At 36.0% G+C, this 14,129-nt stretch overlaps 1 protein-coding gene across 5 annotated transcripts in view; it reads right to left on the reverse strand.

Annotated features, from left to right (window-relative positions):
- MTX2 (metaxin 2) overlaps positions 1-14,129 on the reverse strand; it is a 66,469-nt gene that overhangs the window by 35,778 nt on the left and 16,562 nt on the right. For all 5 annotated transcript variants that reach the window (XM_077883465.1, XM_077883464.1, XM_077883466.1 and 2 more), the window contains exons 2-3: positions 3,967-4,014; positions 2,731-2,777 (exon numbers count right to left, since the gene is read on the reverse strand). In XM_077883465.1, the coding sequence (XP_077739591.1) occupies positions 2,731-2,777; positions 3,967-4,014 (95 nt within the window). The remainder of the gene's footprint in view (positions 1-2,730; positions 2,778-3,966; positions 4,015-14,129) is intronic.

Below are 14,129 nucleotides of genomic sequence, written 5' to 3' on the forward strand. Positions count from 1 at the left end.
ATCTCCAGGATCACACACCTGGGCTAAACCGCTGAGCCACCCAGGCTGCCCTGGTTTTAGTTTTAATTGGAACTATGATTTGAGAAGCCATGGTAAGAAAGTAAATTAATAGGAACCATAAAAATAGAGTTGCTAAATAAAGTATACCCTAAAATTTCTTCTTCAGATTACTTAAAACATTATTTTTTTTTTTTAATGGTAACATACATCAGTTTGTACTGAAAACTAGTTAATTCCAGAATTTCTCAACATTAAAACCATTTACATTTGGGACTGGTAATCTTTGTTGTGGAGGGACTGTCTTGGGCATTGTAAGATGTTTAACAGTATCCCTGGCATTTACCCAGTAGATGCCAATAGCATACACTTCAACAGTTATGACAACCAGAAATATCTAAATACTGTCAAATGTCTTCTGTTGGGTAGAAATCTCCTTCAGTTAAGAACCACTGCTCTATTCCTTGGTGAAAATTACTTCAGCAATTTTAGGGTCTTTTCACAAGGCACCCCCAAATAGCTACAGCAAATCCCATCAAACGATATGCAGAATAGCTTAGGTATATTTCTATTTGCGTGTGTGCACTGGAATGTTTTCTGGAGAAATGTTTTACAGTTTTCATGAAGTCCTAAAAAGAATTATCCCTGGCAATTTAATGGCAATTAAAAAGAGGTTAAGAATTAGTGCTTCAACTAAAATATTCACTGGGTCATGAAGCTATTTTTTCCAAGATAAACAGTGAAAATACTGTTTTACACACAGCAAATAATTTGCTTGTGCTATCAGTTATCAGGCGAAATTGCTTTTACCACACTTATAAACCTTTCACTCAACATTTACTGAGTACATCTGGTATGCTACGCAGTGTTATTAGTATTTGAAAGCTAAATTTTAATTCACCCTTACCAAGAAAAAAAAAAAGATTTATAGCAATATAAAGTCCATATTTATTGCATATAATCAACTGAGAATTTCTGCTTCTCAAAGGTTAACATAAGAAAAAATACACTAGTTATAATACTAGCATCTAAAGATAAAATAAAGATAAATAAATAAATGTAATTTACATTTTTGGTAAAAAGATTTTAAATAAATCTGAAAGAAACTTAAAGATATTCATAGATACTCATATGAATTATTATCCAAATACATTTCTTTCCATCTTTTCCTTCTTTCCTTGCTTAATGAAAACAAAAATGTGCTAAATGACATGCTATCAAACACAGTAACTAAACACAGAGTACCAAGTTGAATAAAAAGAATGTGAGATGACCAAGTGCTTTCCATCATGCCTGCAACATAGCAAAATCTCATGGGCCCTTTCTTCTCTTTCTTTCTGTTCTCCAGAAGCTCACAGTCCTATCTCCAAAAATGCCACGTCTTAGGTTTATCTTTTAAGTTATCTTTTAGGTGCTACACAATAAAATCCTCTTTTAGTATTCATAGTTAGCTTACATAGTGATTCAAACTATGTAAGCTAATTAAATAACAGCTACATATGTAAAACATTTGAATAACTTTAATTCTATAATCTCCATAAACATTTCTCTTTTTTTAAGTGAATTATAGTATATTCATATAGCAGGATAACATATATCAATGAAAATGAGTAAATCAGAGATACATCATCTATCAAAATGGACAAATATAAAAAACAAAGTGCCAAAAAAAGAACATATACAATTTCTTAAATTTATATGAATATAAAAAGCAATCTACATTACTAGTTATTTTTGTTCCCTCTTTACATATGCATAGTTATCTATAGTCTAATCATATGATAAGCAAATTCAGGATAATGAAAGAGAAGGGAGAGGGAAACAGAATCAGTGAAGGTTATACAGGGCCCTTTAGCAATATCTGTAAGGGTTTGTTTGTTTAATTTCAGTTAGTTAATATATAGTATAACACTGTATACCTTGTTTTTAAAGCAAATAATCCCCAAGTATCCTATTCCTCCTATGGTGCAGTTTAAAGTTTACAGGACCACTAACCTTTTTTGGATTACCCAACTGTGATATACAATGTGAAGAGCTATTGCATTCAATAAGTGGTTTGGGAATAATAGACACTAATATAATCAATAAATACATAAGGAATAGCTAGAGTATATCTGCTTCCAGATTAACAAATGGATTAAGCTAGAATGAGCACAGTGAAAGAATGATGCTTAAAAATATGTGGTAAATAAATCTTTACAAATAAGTTAGAAAATAACTGTCCACAAGTGAACGTATCACCACAAAAAATCAATACCATCATATCTAGCCAAAAGCTAAACTACTAAGAGAATACATCTAACACATAAGTGATTTTTATAAAAGAATGAAGGGCAGCCCTGGTGGCGCAGCGGTTTGGCGCCGCTTGCAGCCCAGGGCGTGATCCTGGAGACCTGGGATCGAGTCCCGCATCGGGCTCCCTGCGTGGTGCCTGCTTCTCCCTCTGCCTGTATCTCTGCCTCTCTCTCTCTCTAGCTGTGTCTCTATGAATAAATAAATAAAATCTTTAAAAAAAAAAAATATATAAAAGAATGAAGATTTTTGTTTATTTTATATACCAGCAACAATTAACTGAAAATATTACTTAATAAAATTATACTTCACAGAAGAGATGTTATATTGATAATGGTATCTCACACGGAAAAATTATAAACATACAACATCACAGACTGCCTGGAGAGGAAAAAACAGTTGCAACTCAAGTGAAAAATATTACATTATTTACATATTTACCTGCACAGCAAGAGAAGCTGCATTGTCAGAAAGCAAAATTTGCTCCCCTGTGGAAATACAATGAAAGGTCTGAGTCAAAAGTGAGATTGCTAAACAAGTAAAATATAAATACTTTTCTTTTAAAACACTATTCCTATTTTTAAAAATAAAAGGTATAGCCTTTCACTAAAGTAATTAAGTTCTATATCAATGCTATTGTCCAATCATAATTTTGATTAAATTACCACAATATGTACATAATGATAAAACAAGACTATTTCCTCTAAAACTAATTGATCATTTATTGCATTTTATCAACAATATTTAATTAAAATCACTCAAAAACAAATTCATTTTTCAACTTTTCAAGAAATATTATTCCTCTTTTCATTAAAATTAAGTAAAATAGTATGTGCTCAAACCCCTTTAGTTAAAAGTAAAAGCATTTAAAATCATATAAAACCAGCTTGCAGTTAATATTGCACAGTGTGTCTAGGTCTGTCACACAAAAGAAAGATGACAAGTTTGCTGCAATAAAAATTCCATGCTTAGAAGACTAGGGCTGCTCACTATTAGTCTTCATTACTTTGCAGTCTTCTGACAACTGCAGCAGGCTGCTGAGCCCCAAATGGGGTCCATAATGTGATCTGATGATATATGAAGAGCTGCTAAAGGGAGCCTGAACCATCCTAGCCTATACATTTTAACAGTTCCTTTTTACTGAGAACCCACTTTACCACAGGACTTCAAAAATCTGCTGTGTCAGCTATTGGTGCAGTAAATCTGCCAACTGCTCCTGCAACCACATCATTTTACACTGCCTACAGCAGCCAATATAATGAGTCAATAATAAACTAAGGACCTTATAGGCCATGAATAGTTGGTTTACACTGGCAGATACAAGTTTAGATAAAATCTCCTAGACATATTATACAAGAGAACCCTTCTTTATGTTCTCTCAGAAGTGATATTATTGAGGGGTTGTTTTTCTTTTGGGTTATAAATATATATATGTATATATATTTTTAAGATTTTACTTATTTATTGAAGACAAAGAGAGCACAAGCAGGGGAGGAAGGGGCAGAGGGAGAAGGAGAAGCAGACTCCCTTTGTGCAGGGTGCCCAATGAGGGGCTCCATCCCAGGACCCTGAGATCCATGAGCTGAGCGGAAGGCAGACACTTAACCAACTGAGCCACCCAGGCAACCTAGATATATTTTTATACGTAGCCATTTTTAATTGTGAACAAGTACCTACCTTTCAGTTGTTGATACAAGGTAGCATTTTCAGGCCAAGGTTCTGCAGCTGTGGAGACAAGGCAGTGACAATTAGGCACATAGGGCAAAAACGTATCAATAACCAAAAAAATTAATAAGCACAAATATCTGCCTAGAGCATTTAATTAAGGTCAATTGCCAAGGTTACCTTAAATATGGCAACAAACCATACCACCTTAGGTTGCATGGTATCCTGTATAAGTAGGTTAGATAATTTCTTTTAAATGCACGTTTGGGGGACACCTAGGCGGCTCAGCAGTTGAGCCTGCTTTTGGCTCAGGTTGGGATCCCAGGACCCTGCGATTGAATCCCACGTCAGGCACCCCAAAGGGAGCCTGCTTCTCCCTCTGCCTATGTCTCTGTGTCTCTCATGAATAAATTTTTTAAAAAGATTTTATTTATTTATTCATGAGAGACACACAGAGAGTTAGGCAGCAACACAGGCAGACGGCAAAGCAGGTTCCCTGCAGGGAGCCCAATGTGAGACTCGATCCCCAGACCCGGGATCACATCCTGAGCCAAAGGCAGATGCTCAACTGCTGAGCCACCCAGGCGTCCCAATAAATAAAATCTTTAAAAATATACATACATATATATATACACACATACATATATATGTAAATATATATGTATATATATGCATGTTTGGTTTATTATTTGGTGGGGAGTTGTGGTGTTGTTTTAGCAGAGAAGAGGTGGAAGACATCTTGCCCAATCAAAAATGAAAATTTAAAAACTAAAACAGATGATATGCTACTATTCTTTTAGCCTCCAAACATAGCCATTCCAAAATATTACTTAAAAGATACTAATTTGGGGATGTCTGTCTGGCCCAGTCAGGAAAGCATGCAATTCTTGATCTTCGGGGTGTGAGTTCAAGCCCCACATTAGTGCAGAGACTACTTAAATAAATAAATCCTAAAAAATAATAATAATAAGATATTGAATTCGATTCACTATCAAAAAATAGTGAAACAATATTTATAATATTTTATTGTAAACTTTCAAAATTTCAAACAGACAACACTATACAAAAGAATCAAATATATCTTTTTCAGGCTACACATCTTTCCTTATAAATTGGTAGTATTTAAACATACAGAAGAACCCTGTTGTATTCTAGAACATTCCATTGCCTTGAACCCACCACCACCACTCCACAAAAACAAAGTAGAGTGGCATGATGAACCTGTAAGTACCTACGATGTGAAATAAAGCTAATAAAACTAATTTTAAGCCTGAAGCCAAGCTTGACCATAACTCTTAACATCTCAGTGAGATGCACTAAATAGTCTAGGGAGCAAGGAGGCCTTTAATTTGCTTTTACTCATACTTCAGAATGAAAAGGGAAAAAAATCATATTATTATAAATGCTACTTTTGGTTTGGTTTGGGCTATACAAAATTAGGCTCATATTTAGGAATAATACCATGAAAACCTCAAGCAACATACACCATACATAGTTTTATATGCTGTTGCTCATAATATTATACATATACAGGGATGCATAGGTGGCTCAGCAGTTGGGCGTCTGCCTTCGGCTCAGGGCGTGATCCTGGAGTCCCGGGATCGAGTCCCACATCTGACTCCCTGCATTGAGCCTGCTTCTCCCTCTGCCTATGTCCTGCCTCTCTCTCTGTCTCTCATGAATAAATAAATAAAACCTTTAAAAATATATGTATTATACACATATATAAAAGCTAGTGAGTTTCAACTCACATACCAAAAAGGCAGTAAAACTAAATATTTAGTATACGTTTCTGTAAACTTTTAACAAAATAGAATTTCAGGAAGAACCCAATTAACCTGGGTAACACAGTTTTTTTTGTTTTGGTTTTTTTGTTTGTTTGTTTGTTTTTTGTAACACAGTTTTTAAAACAAAAGTCAAGGAAACAAAAACAAGCTGACATCAGCAAATTACTAAAAAATAACCTTTTAGGATAAACTGTATGGTCAGCACACCTATACCGTTTACATCTATATGAGAAACAATACCATGAGGTTCATTTGTTATAAAATCCTACATCATTGAAGATTCAATTATTTTTAAAAAGATTCAATTATATGCATCCAAATCTAATTAAAGCAATGAAGCATATAAGTAAAATTTACAAAAATTTCAAAGATACTGAAACTAAGTTTCTTGAGGTCATAGATATGTCCCATCTGTATAGGCTACCCTGATACTTGATTAAACCTACCACTTTGTTCCCTAAACATTCTGGCTAATCAAAATTTTACTAAACTTAATATTATCATCTATGCTAAAGCAATAGGGTGTTCTAATTAAAAATTCTGATAATTTTAACTATGGTTAGCTAGATTTTATATGTACTATACATGGATTACAAGTTTTCAAAACAATGCAATAACATACACTTAGCATTAAGCACATACACGATATAATTTAAGTATTCTCTGATTAATCAGAAGTTACTTCACTATTGGGCAGTATCGCAGAGTTCTCATATGAACAGAAATTTATGTGTTCAGGTAAATGTTAATTTATTATCACTACCATGGATTCTCTAGATCTAATACAACAGACATATGTGAAAATAAAGAAATCTGGAGACATGTTACCTGATTACAAATAAAAATAAAGAAGCTGCCTACAGGGATCCCTGGGTGGCACAGCGGTTTAGCGTCTGCCTTTGGCCCAGGGCGCGATCCTGGAGACCCGGGATCGAATCCCACATTGGGCTCCCAGTGCATGGAGCCTGCTTCTCCCTCTGCCTGTGTCTCTGCCTCTCTCTCTCTCTCATGAATAAATAAATAAAATCTTTAAAAAAAAAAAAAAAAAGAGGTTGCCTACAAATACTGAAATCTCTGTTATTAATAAGAACCTAAAGATGGAAACTGGGGTGAAGGGGTATATTTTCCTTGTTCCAGAATATGACACATATTCCAACTTAGAAACTACTGTTGAAAATAAATTCTCAGGGATGCCTGGGTGGCTCAGCGGTTGAACACATATATGCCTTTGGCTCAGAGTGTGATCCCTGGGTCCTAGAATCAGGTCCCACATGGGGCTCCCTACAGGGACCCTGCTTCCCCCTCTGCCTATGTCTCTGCTTCATTCTCTGTGTCTCTGGTGAATAAATAAAATCTAGAAAAAAAAATTCTCAGAAAGTAACTGCCAAAAACATCTGGTGTTACCTTCACAAATAGAATCTATTATTTAAAAAGAGAAGGCAAATAGGTTGATAAAACCCTATATCTATGTCAGTTTAGCAGCATGACATTTTAGTGCATCCATGGACCAGGAGGCAAGAAATGGTAGAGTATGCAAGGAATGATCGACTACCCATCTCACCCATGAGCAGCTCAAAGCATACAAATATCACTGATTTAAGTGCATCACCCACATGAACCAGCTCAAGTAATTACATTTTAAACATGACATGGGACAAGAAAGAGCTTGAATGTCATTTGATAGAGAACCAAAAGTGAAAATCCTAAGTTGTGTGGCATTGATAATGGATCTACAAACCAACCACGTAGGTACCTTTCCAGGAAACGAACTCTATTAACTGCCTTCATAAGTAAATCCATGAATCATGAACACTCTTATCCACACCTGACAAAGAACAATGCCTATTTCTCAGATTGGATAACATTAATGAAAGTCGTCTTTACCAAGAACGCCTATTACCTGAAAGACAAAGCCCCAAAATGCAACTGCTTTCCTATTCCTCTTTCCCAAGGTTAGGCAAGCCAAAACCGACCCATTGCCCCGATCATGTATAAAAGAGGGAGATTAAAATTTTTTAAATTACAGTGCTGACAACAGCCCTTAAAAATCTGTAGCATTTAAAAAGAAACATCTTACGTAATAATAAAACATTTTTATCTCTTACTAGTTTTACCTCCAGTGACCTAAAATGTTTTAAATCATAAACAAATTCAATAGTGAATAAAAGTTCATGACTCATCTATTTTCAGCTTCTACCACCAAAAACACTCCCCAGTGTGAAGTGCCTTATTAAACTCACCTTTGGGAAAGATCAGCCTTAGAATACATACAGAAGGTGAGACCCATTTAAATAAAATTTTAAAAATAAAAAAAAAGAAAGTGAGACTCAGGAGCACCAGGGTGGCTAAGTCGCTTAAGCATCTGCCTTCAGCTCAGGTCATGATCTCAGGGTCCTGGGATAGAGCCCCACAATGACCTCCTTGCTCAGTGGGAAGCCTGCTTTTCCCCTCTCCCTCTGCCCCTGCCCCAGCTTGTGCTCTCTCAAATAAATAAATAAAATCTTTAAAAAAAAAAAAAAAAAAAAAAAAGGTGAGACTCAAAGTTTCTGGAAAAATTTTGGTAGGATATGGGGGACTGAGAGAGACTGTTGCTCAATGCTGTTAAGGTACAAGATACTGGTATTATTAGCACATCAAAAGTAAACTTTATGCCTAAAACACATCAACAGTTGGTGTGGCTCTTGGAATAAAGATCAGATTCCTCAACTTGACCTTACACATCACCCTCTCTATCTCTCTGGCCTTCTGACCTCACCGCACTCTACAATCTGGCCACACTGGCCTTCAGTCAGTTTCTGGATGCACCATGTTCCTTCCTGCCCCAGAGATTCATTTGTGCTGTTTTCTCTGCCCAGGAGCTATCTTCCACTGCTACTGTATCAGCTCAAACATGCTGAGATGTTGGTCTGGCTTCCTGGACGTGCCACCTGAGCAACTGCACAAGGCTGGTGCTTAGAAGGGCTCCACACTTGGTTTAACGTTCTCTTAGTCTTAGCATTCTTTGAGCAGGGGCCTCATGTGATCCTTTTGCACTGGGCCCTACACAATATGTAGCCAGTCATGTCTTCAGGGAAGCCTTCACTGACCCTCCTTGAATAGTTCAAACACTCTTTACTAGCTTGACAGCAAGTACCACTTAATGCAGACAATATTTTTACACTGATTTGAGGACTGATTGTTTATTTCCCCTAATAGAACATAAAAACCATGAATCCAGTGTTCCTTTCTGATCTTTGCTTACCACTTCATCCCCAGAACTTACTACCTAATCAGTAAATGTTGGCTGAATGTTTTTTTTTTTTATTTTTATTTATTTATGATAGTCACAGAGAGAGAGAGAGAGAGGCAGAGACACAGTCAGAGGGAGAAGCAGGCTCCATGCACCGGGAGCCCGATGTGGGATTCGATCCCGGGTCTCCAGGATCGCGCCCTGGGCCAAAGGCAGGCGCCAAACCGCTGCGCCACCCAGGGATCCCTTGGCTGAATGTTTTTATTATTACCACTATCAGTATTGTTATTATCCTGTACTGTTTATGCTAAGAATGCAGCACAGAAGATAAGGAAATTACATAACATGACTAAAAAAGGGAAACTTGACCAAGAAAACTTTAATACTACAACCAGTAACACAAATATAAAAATATCAAACAGCAGCCTAAATGGTTGGCGGAATCTAATTCCGTTAATTACCTCAGCACTGACCCTAAACCTGGAAATGTGTTTCTTTGTTTCAGGTCAAATGTACAGTTTCCATTTGATATTACTGTTACAGCACTCCTAAAACCGACACAAGGCCTTCAATTATCTGACCTATTATCTCAGAACTCCCCTTTCCACACCCTACAATTCTAACCCAGGCACCACTGCTTTTTAAAATCTAAGTTCCCCAACAAAAAAAAATATTTGAGCATTAGGCACAAATAGATTTAGAGATGACACGGTCAGTATTCCTAAGCTAACAAATCATGTACATTATAAAGCACACATTAAAAAAGAAAACAGAGTAAAAAAATAAGTTGAAATCCAAGCTCCAATACTTACTTTCTATACTTCAAACAACTGTCTTACGTAACGCAGGGAGTTACATCCCACTCCACTTTGAAAAATACCGCATTACTAAACAACTACTTATTTGACATTTTAGCAAAGAACCCAGCCATTCACATACCCCTGAACAAAAAGGAGTCCTCCTCTATTGTGCAAAATCATCTTTTTTGACTATGAGAAAAGGTTGGAAAGAACACACCTAAGTTAATACGGGGGGGGGGGGGGGGGGGTAAAACAAGACCCTCATATCTTACCATAATACCTAAAATTTCCCCTATATACTTCAAACTTTCTCACTTTTGTGACTTTGCTCAACTTCTTCTCCTGTCCAAGAATAGTCCCTGCACCACCACATATCCAAATCCTATACCTTTTTCAACACCAAGGTTAAATGACACCTACATCAAGAAGGCTTTTTAACTGAACAAATCTAATTTTTCTTTTATCTATACTGTCTAAGGCAGTCTGCACTTGTCTTATATCCTATATTACTTTCTACTTTATTCTATTTTTATGTAAATTCAATTAGTCAACCTACAGTTCAGATGTAGAGTTCAGTAATTCATCAGTTTATTCTATTATTATATCAGTATCTTATCTCTCTATGCAGTAAACCCCTAGAATGTGGAAATCCTATGGTCCTGAGATTATTTATGAAAGACTTGGCTTCTCGGGGATCCCTGGGTGGCTCAGAGATTTAGCGCCTGCCTTTGGCCCGGGGCATGATCCTGGAGTCCTGGGATCAAGTCCCGTGTCGGGCTCCCGGCATGGAGCCTGCTTCTCCCTCCTCCTGTGTCTCTAACCCTCTCTCTCTCTCTCTCTCTCTCTCTCTCTTTCTATGTCTATCATAAATAAATAAATCTTTAAAAAAAAAAAAAAAAGACTTGGCTTCTCAATTGCTCCAAACTGAATGTGGCATTTATAGTAACATATGTTAAAATAAGAACTACATACTAAGCTAGATTTAATTTTTGTCTAAGTATCACTGTAAGCTAATATCTTTATTTCAAGAGTTCCAAAGTAAATCTACTTCCCTTTCAGAAATTTTTTAATAAGAAACTACTATATCATTTCCATAACAGCAATAACTTACTCTGAGGTACTTAGTGACCCACATTAATTCATTACCTCAAATTAGAATGACATCTTATTCCTTAGCAAAAAACCCATGAAAGTTCTTACTATTTTTACCAAGAAAAAACACTGACATTTTCTCCACTCCTGTAAGTATTTAAGTTGGGAAGAACAGTGTTTTAAAAAAAAAGAGAGAGAGAGAGAGAGAGAGGGAGTGCCTGTGTGCCTCAGTCAGTTAAGCACCTGATCCTTGGTTTCAACTCAGATCATGATCTCATGGGTCACAAGATGGAGCCCCACGTGGGGCTCTGTGTTCAACAGGGAGTCTGCTTGAAGGTTCTCTCCCTCTGCCCTTCCCCTCACTGGTACATGTACACTCTCTCTCTCTAAAATAAATGGATAGATCTTTTTTTAAAAAATTAAATAGGGAAAAAAAAAATTAAATAGGGGCAGACCTGGTGGTGCAGCAGTTTAACGCCACCTGCAGCCCAGGGTGTGATCCTGGAGACCCAGGATCGAGTCCCACATCAGGCTCCTTGCATGGAGCCTGCTTCTCCCTCTGCCTGTGTCTCTGTCTCTGTGTGTGTGTGTGTGTGTGTGTGTGTGTGTCTCATGAATAAATAAATAAAATATTTAAGAAAAATAAAAAATAAATAAAAATAAAAAATTAAATTAAAAATATATTGAAAAATAAAAATAAAAATAAATTAAAAATTAAATAAATAAATAAAAATTTTAAAAAGAGAAGATACATACTCTTGGACTTTTGAAAGCTATAAGATAAAAATAAACAAAAGCATATATAAATAAATTAGTGTCAGAAATGCACACAGGGTAAAATAATACCTACGCCCCAAAAAATACATATTTGCTTCTCATTTAATTATCTTCAAAGTATCTACTATTTTTAAGCTTTATCAACCAATACAATATAACAACAACAAAAAAAAATGTACTACTAGTCTATTATGACTTATAGCGAAGTACTACTAGCCCATAAATTCACATATATATATGCCTTCATCTGTTACGCATGCTATATTTTACCTATAGTATTCTTTCCAGTCTCGCTTATTTTGGAACCAAAGTGGTTAAATGATAGTTTTGGGCCACAGAAGGGGCAGATAATCTATCCATGCCATTCAATATAGAGTATTTCACAGCATGAAAGTGCTATGACCTAATAAAAAAGTCTAATTCCAAAGTCTATTTCTTGATGATCTAATCTAAGAGGACCAGAGAAGGGCCATGGAAAGAAGTGCCCTGTGTTGCTGTTTTTTAAGTTCTGCATTCTTAATGCACAACATGACTCTTCTGGCATATGAATGTAGGTGAAGACATAATTTGTAGAATAATAGGCACTAATATTACATGCTGCTTCAGTACTGTCATATTTCCAATCCATCAAATTGATTAATGTTATAATAACTCTACACAACCCTATCATTTGTGCACTAATGAAGTCAAACCCAGTTTATCCTTAGGCAACTAGATTCTAAAAGCTCATAGATGTCATCTCTTCAGCTTCCTAAGACTATTTAGACAGTGTTATACAAAAGGAATAAGAAACATGTATAGCCTATCTCCAAATTTGGATGGCTTTCTGCCAAAGGTATAAATGCAAATACTACTGAGAAAACAAAATACTCAAAAAGCATTTGGCAGCTCATAAACATGGACAGGTTACTGCAAGACACAAAGAGAAAAGAAGGAAGTAAGTTTACTAGTTTGACATAATTATTATGCTGATGATCTCTGTGATATCAACACTGACACCTATCAAGTTTTAGGCAGTTATGATATAAAGCTTTCATTTAAAATAGATTTTTAAGATGTTTAGACTTACAGTATGATGACATGGGACTTTATCAAAACTAGAATTTTAAGAACTATGTGTTAGATTTAAAGCAATTCAATCTACAAACTATAATAACAATTCAGAGATAATACCATATTCCAGAAAATACTGATCATGAAAGTATTAAACAGCAATGGCCCTGAGCTACTGTTTCATAGGGGATGTTTAATGATATCACACAGGGTGTATATGCAGGAAGTGACTCTTCCCACAAAAAGAATTTAAAACCATTCTCCCATCACCTCAATAGTCAGAGAACAATGTTCATGTCAGAAAATGGCTCACTTAGGAGAACACAAGTATCATGTGGCACATGCCACTTCCACAAACCTAAAAAAGCTGGCAAGTAAGCATTCTTTAATATGGTAGTAAGGCTACTTGTCCTAGTCCATTTGGGCTTCAACAACAATGTACCACAGACTGGGGGCTTACACACTACAGAAATTTCTTCCTCACAGTTCTGGATGCTGGAAGCCCAAGATAAGGATGCCAGCATGGTCAGGTTCTGGTGATGGTCCCTCTTCTGGGTCTCTGACTTCTGTTCTCACACAGTGTAAGGGGCTAAGGAACACTTTGGGATCCCTTTTATAGGGGCAATTAAAATGACCCAAAGTGAAGGCACACGAATAATATGATAGAATTACTATCCAAGACAAATGAGTTCTAATAACCTGCCATTCAGAAAGCAGAGGATAGAAAGCAAACAAGTTCAAAATTCAAGAAAACTACAGAGGGCAGAACTTCCCCCCTCACAACCAAAGTAAGGCCCCAAATAAAATAGAAAATAAGGAGAATCTATCTCCTTCTGGTCAAACACTACCTAAACTTCTATCTAGGTAGATAATGATAACGATGATGACGATGATAAGAGCTAAGATTCCCCAAGACTGACAAATGTTATATCCAGAATTCATAAAGAACTTTTACAACTCAAAAGACAAATAACACAATTTTTTAATGGGCATAGGATTTGAACACTTTTCTCCAAAGGAGATACATGAATAACCAACAAGCACATGAAAACATACTCAATATCATGAGTCATTAGAGAAATGTAAGTCAAAACCACAATGTTTACTACTTCACGCCCACAGAATGCCTATCAAGACAGGAAATAAAAAATGTTTAAAGGGTATAGAAAATTTGGAACTCACGCACTGCTGGTAGGAATATAAAAAGTTTAGCAGTTTCTCAAAATGCTAAACAGAATTCCCATGACTCAGCAATTCAACTCCTAGGTATTCACCCAGGGGAAATGAAAAAAAAAAAAAAAAAAAAAAAAAAAATATATATATATATATATATATATATATCCACACGGAGACTTGTAGTTAAATGTTCACACCAGCATTTTTAACAACAGCCAAAAAGTGGAAGCAACCCAAATGACCATCAATTGAAGAATGGAT

The sequence above is a fragment of the Canis aureus genome, chromosome 34 (genome assembly GCF_053574225.1).
Source record: "Canis aureus isolate CA01 chromosome 34, VMU_Caureus_v.1.0, whole genome shotgun sequence".
NCBI classification, from domain to species: domain Eukaryota; kingdom Metazoa; phylum Chordata; class Mammalia; order Carnivora; family Canidae; genus Canis; species Canis aureus.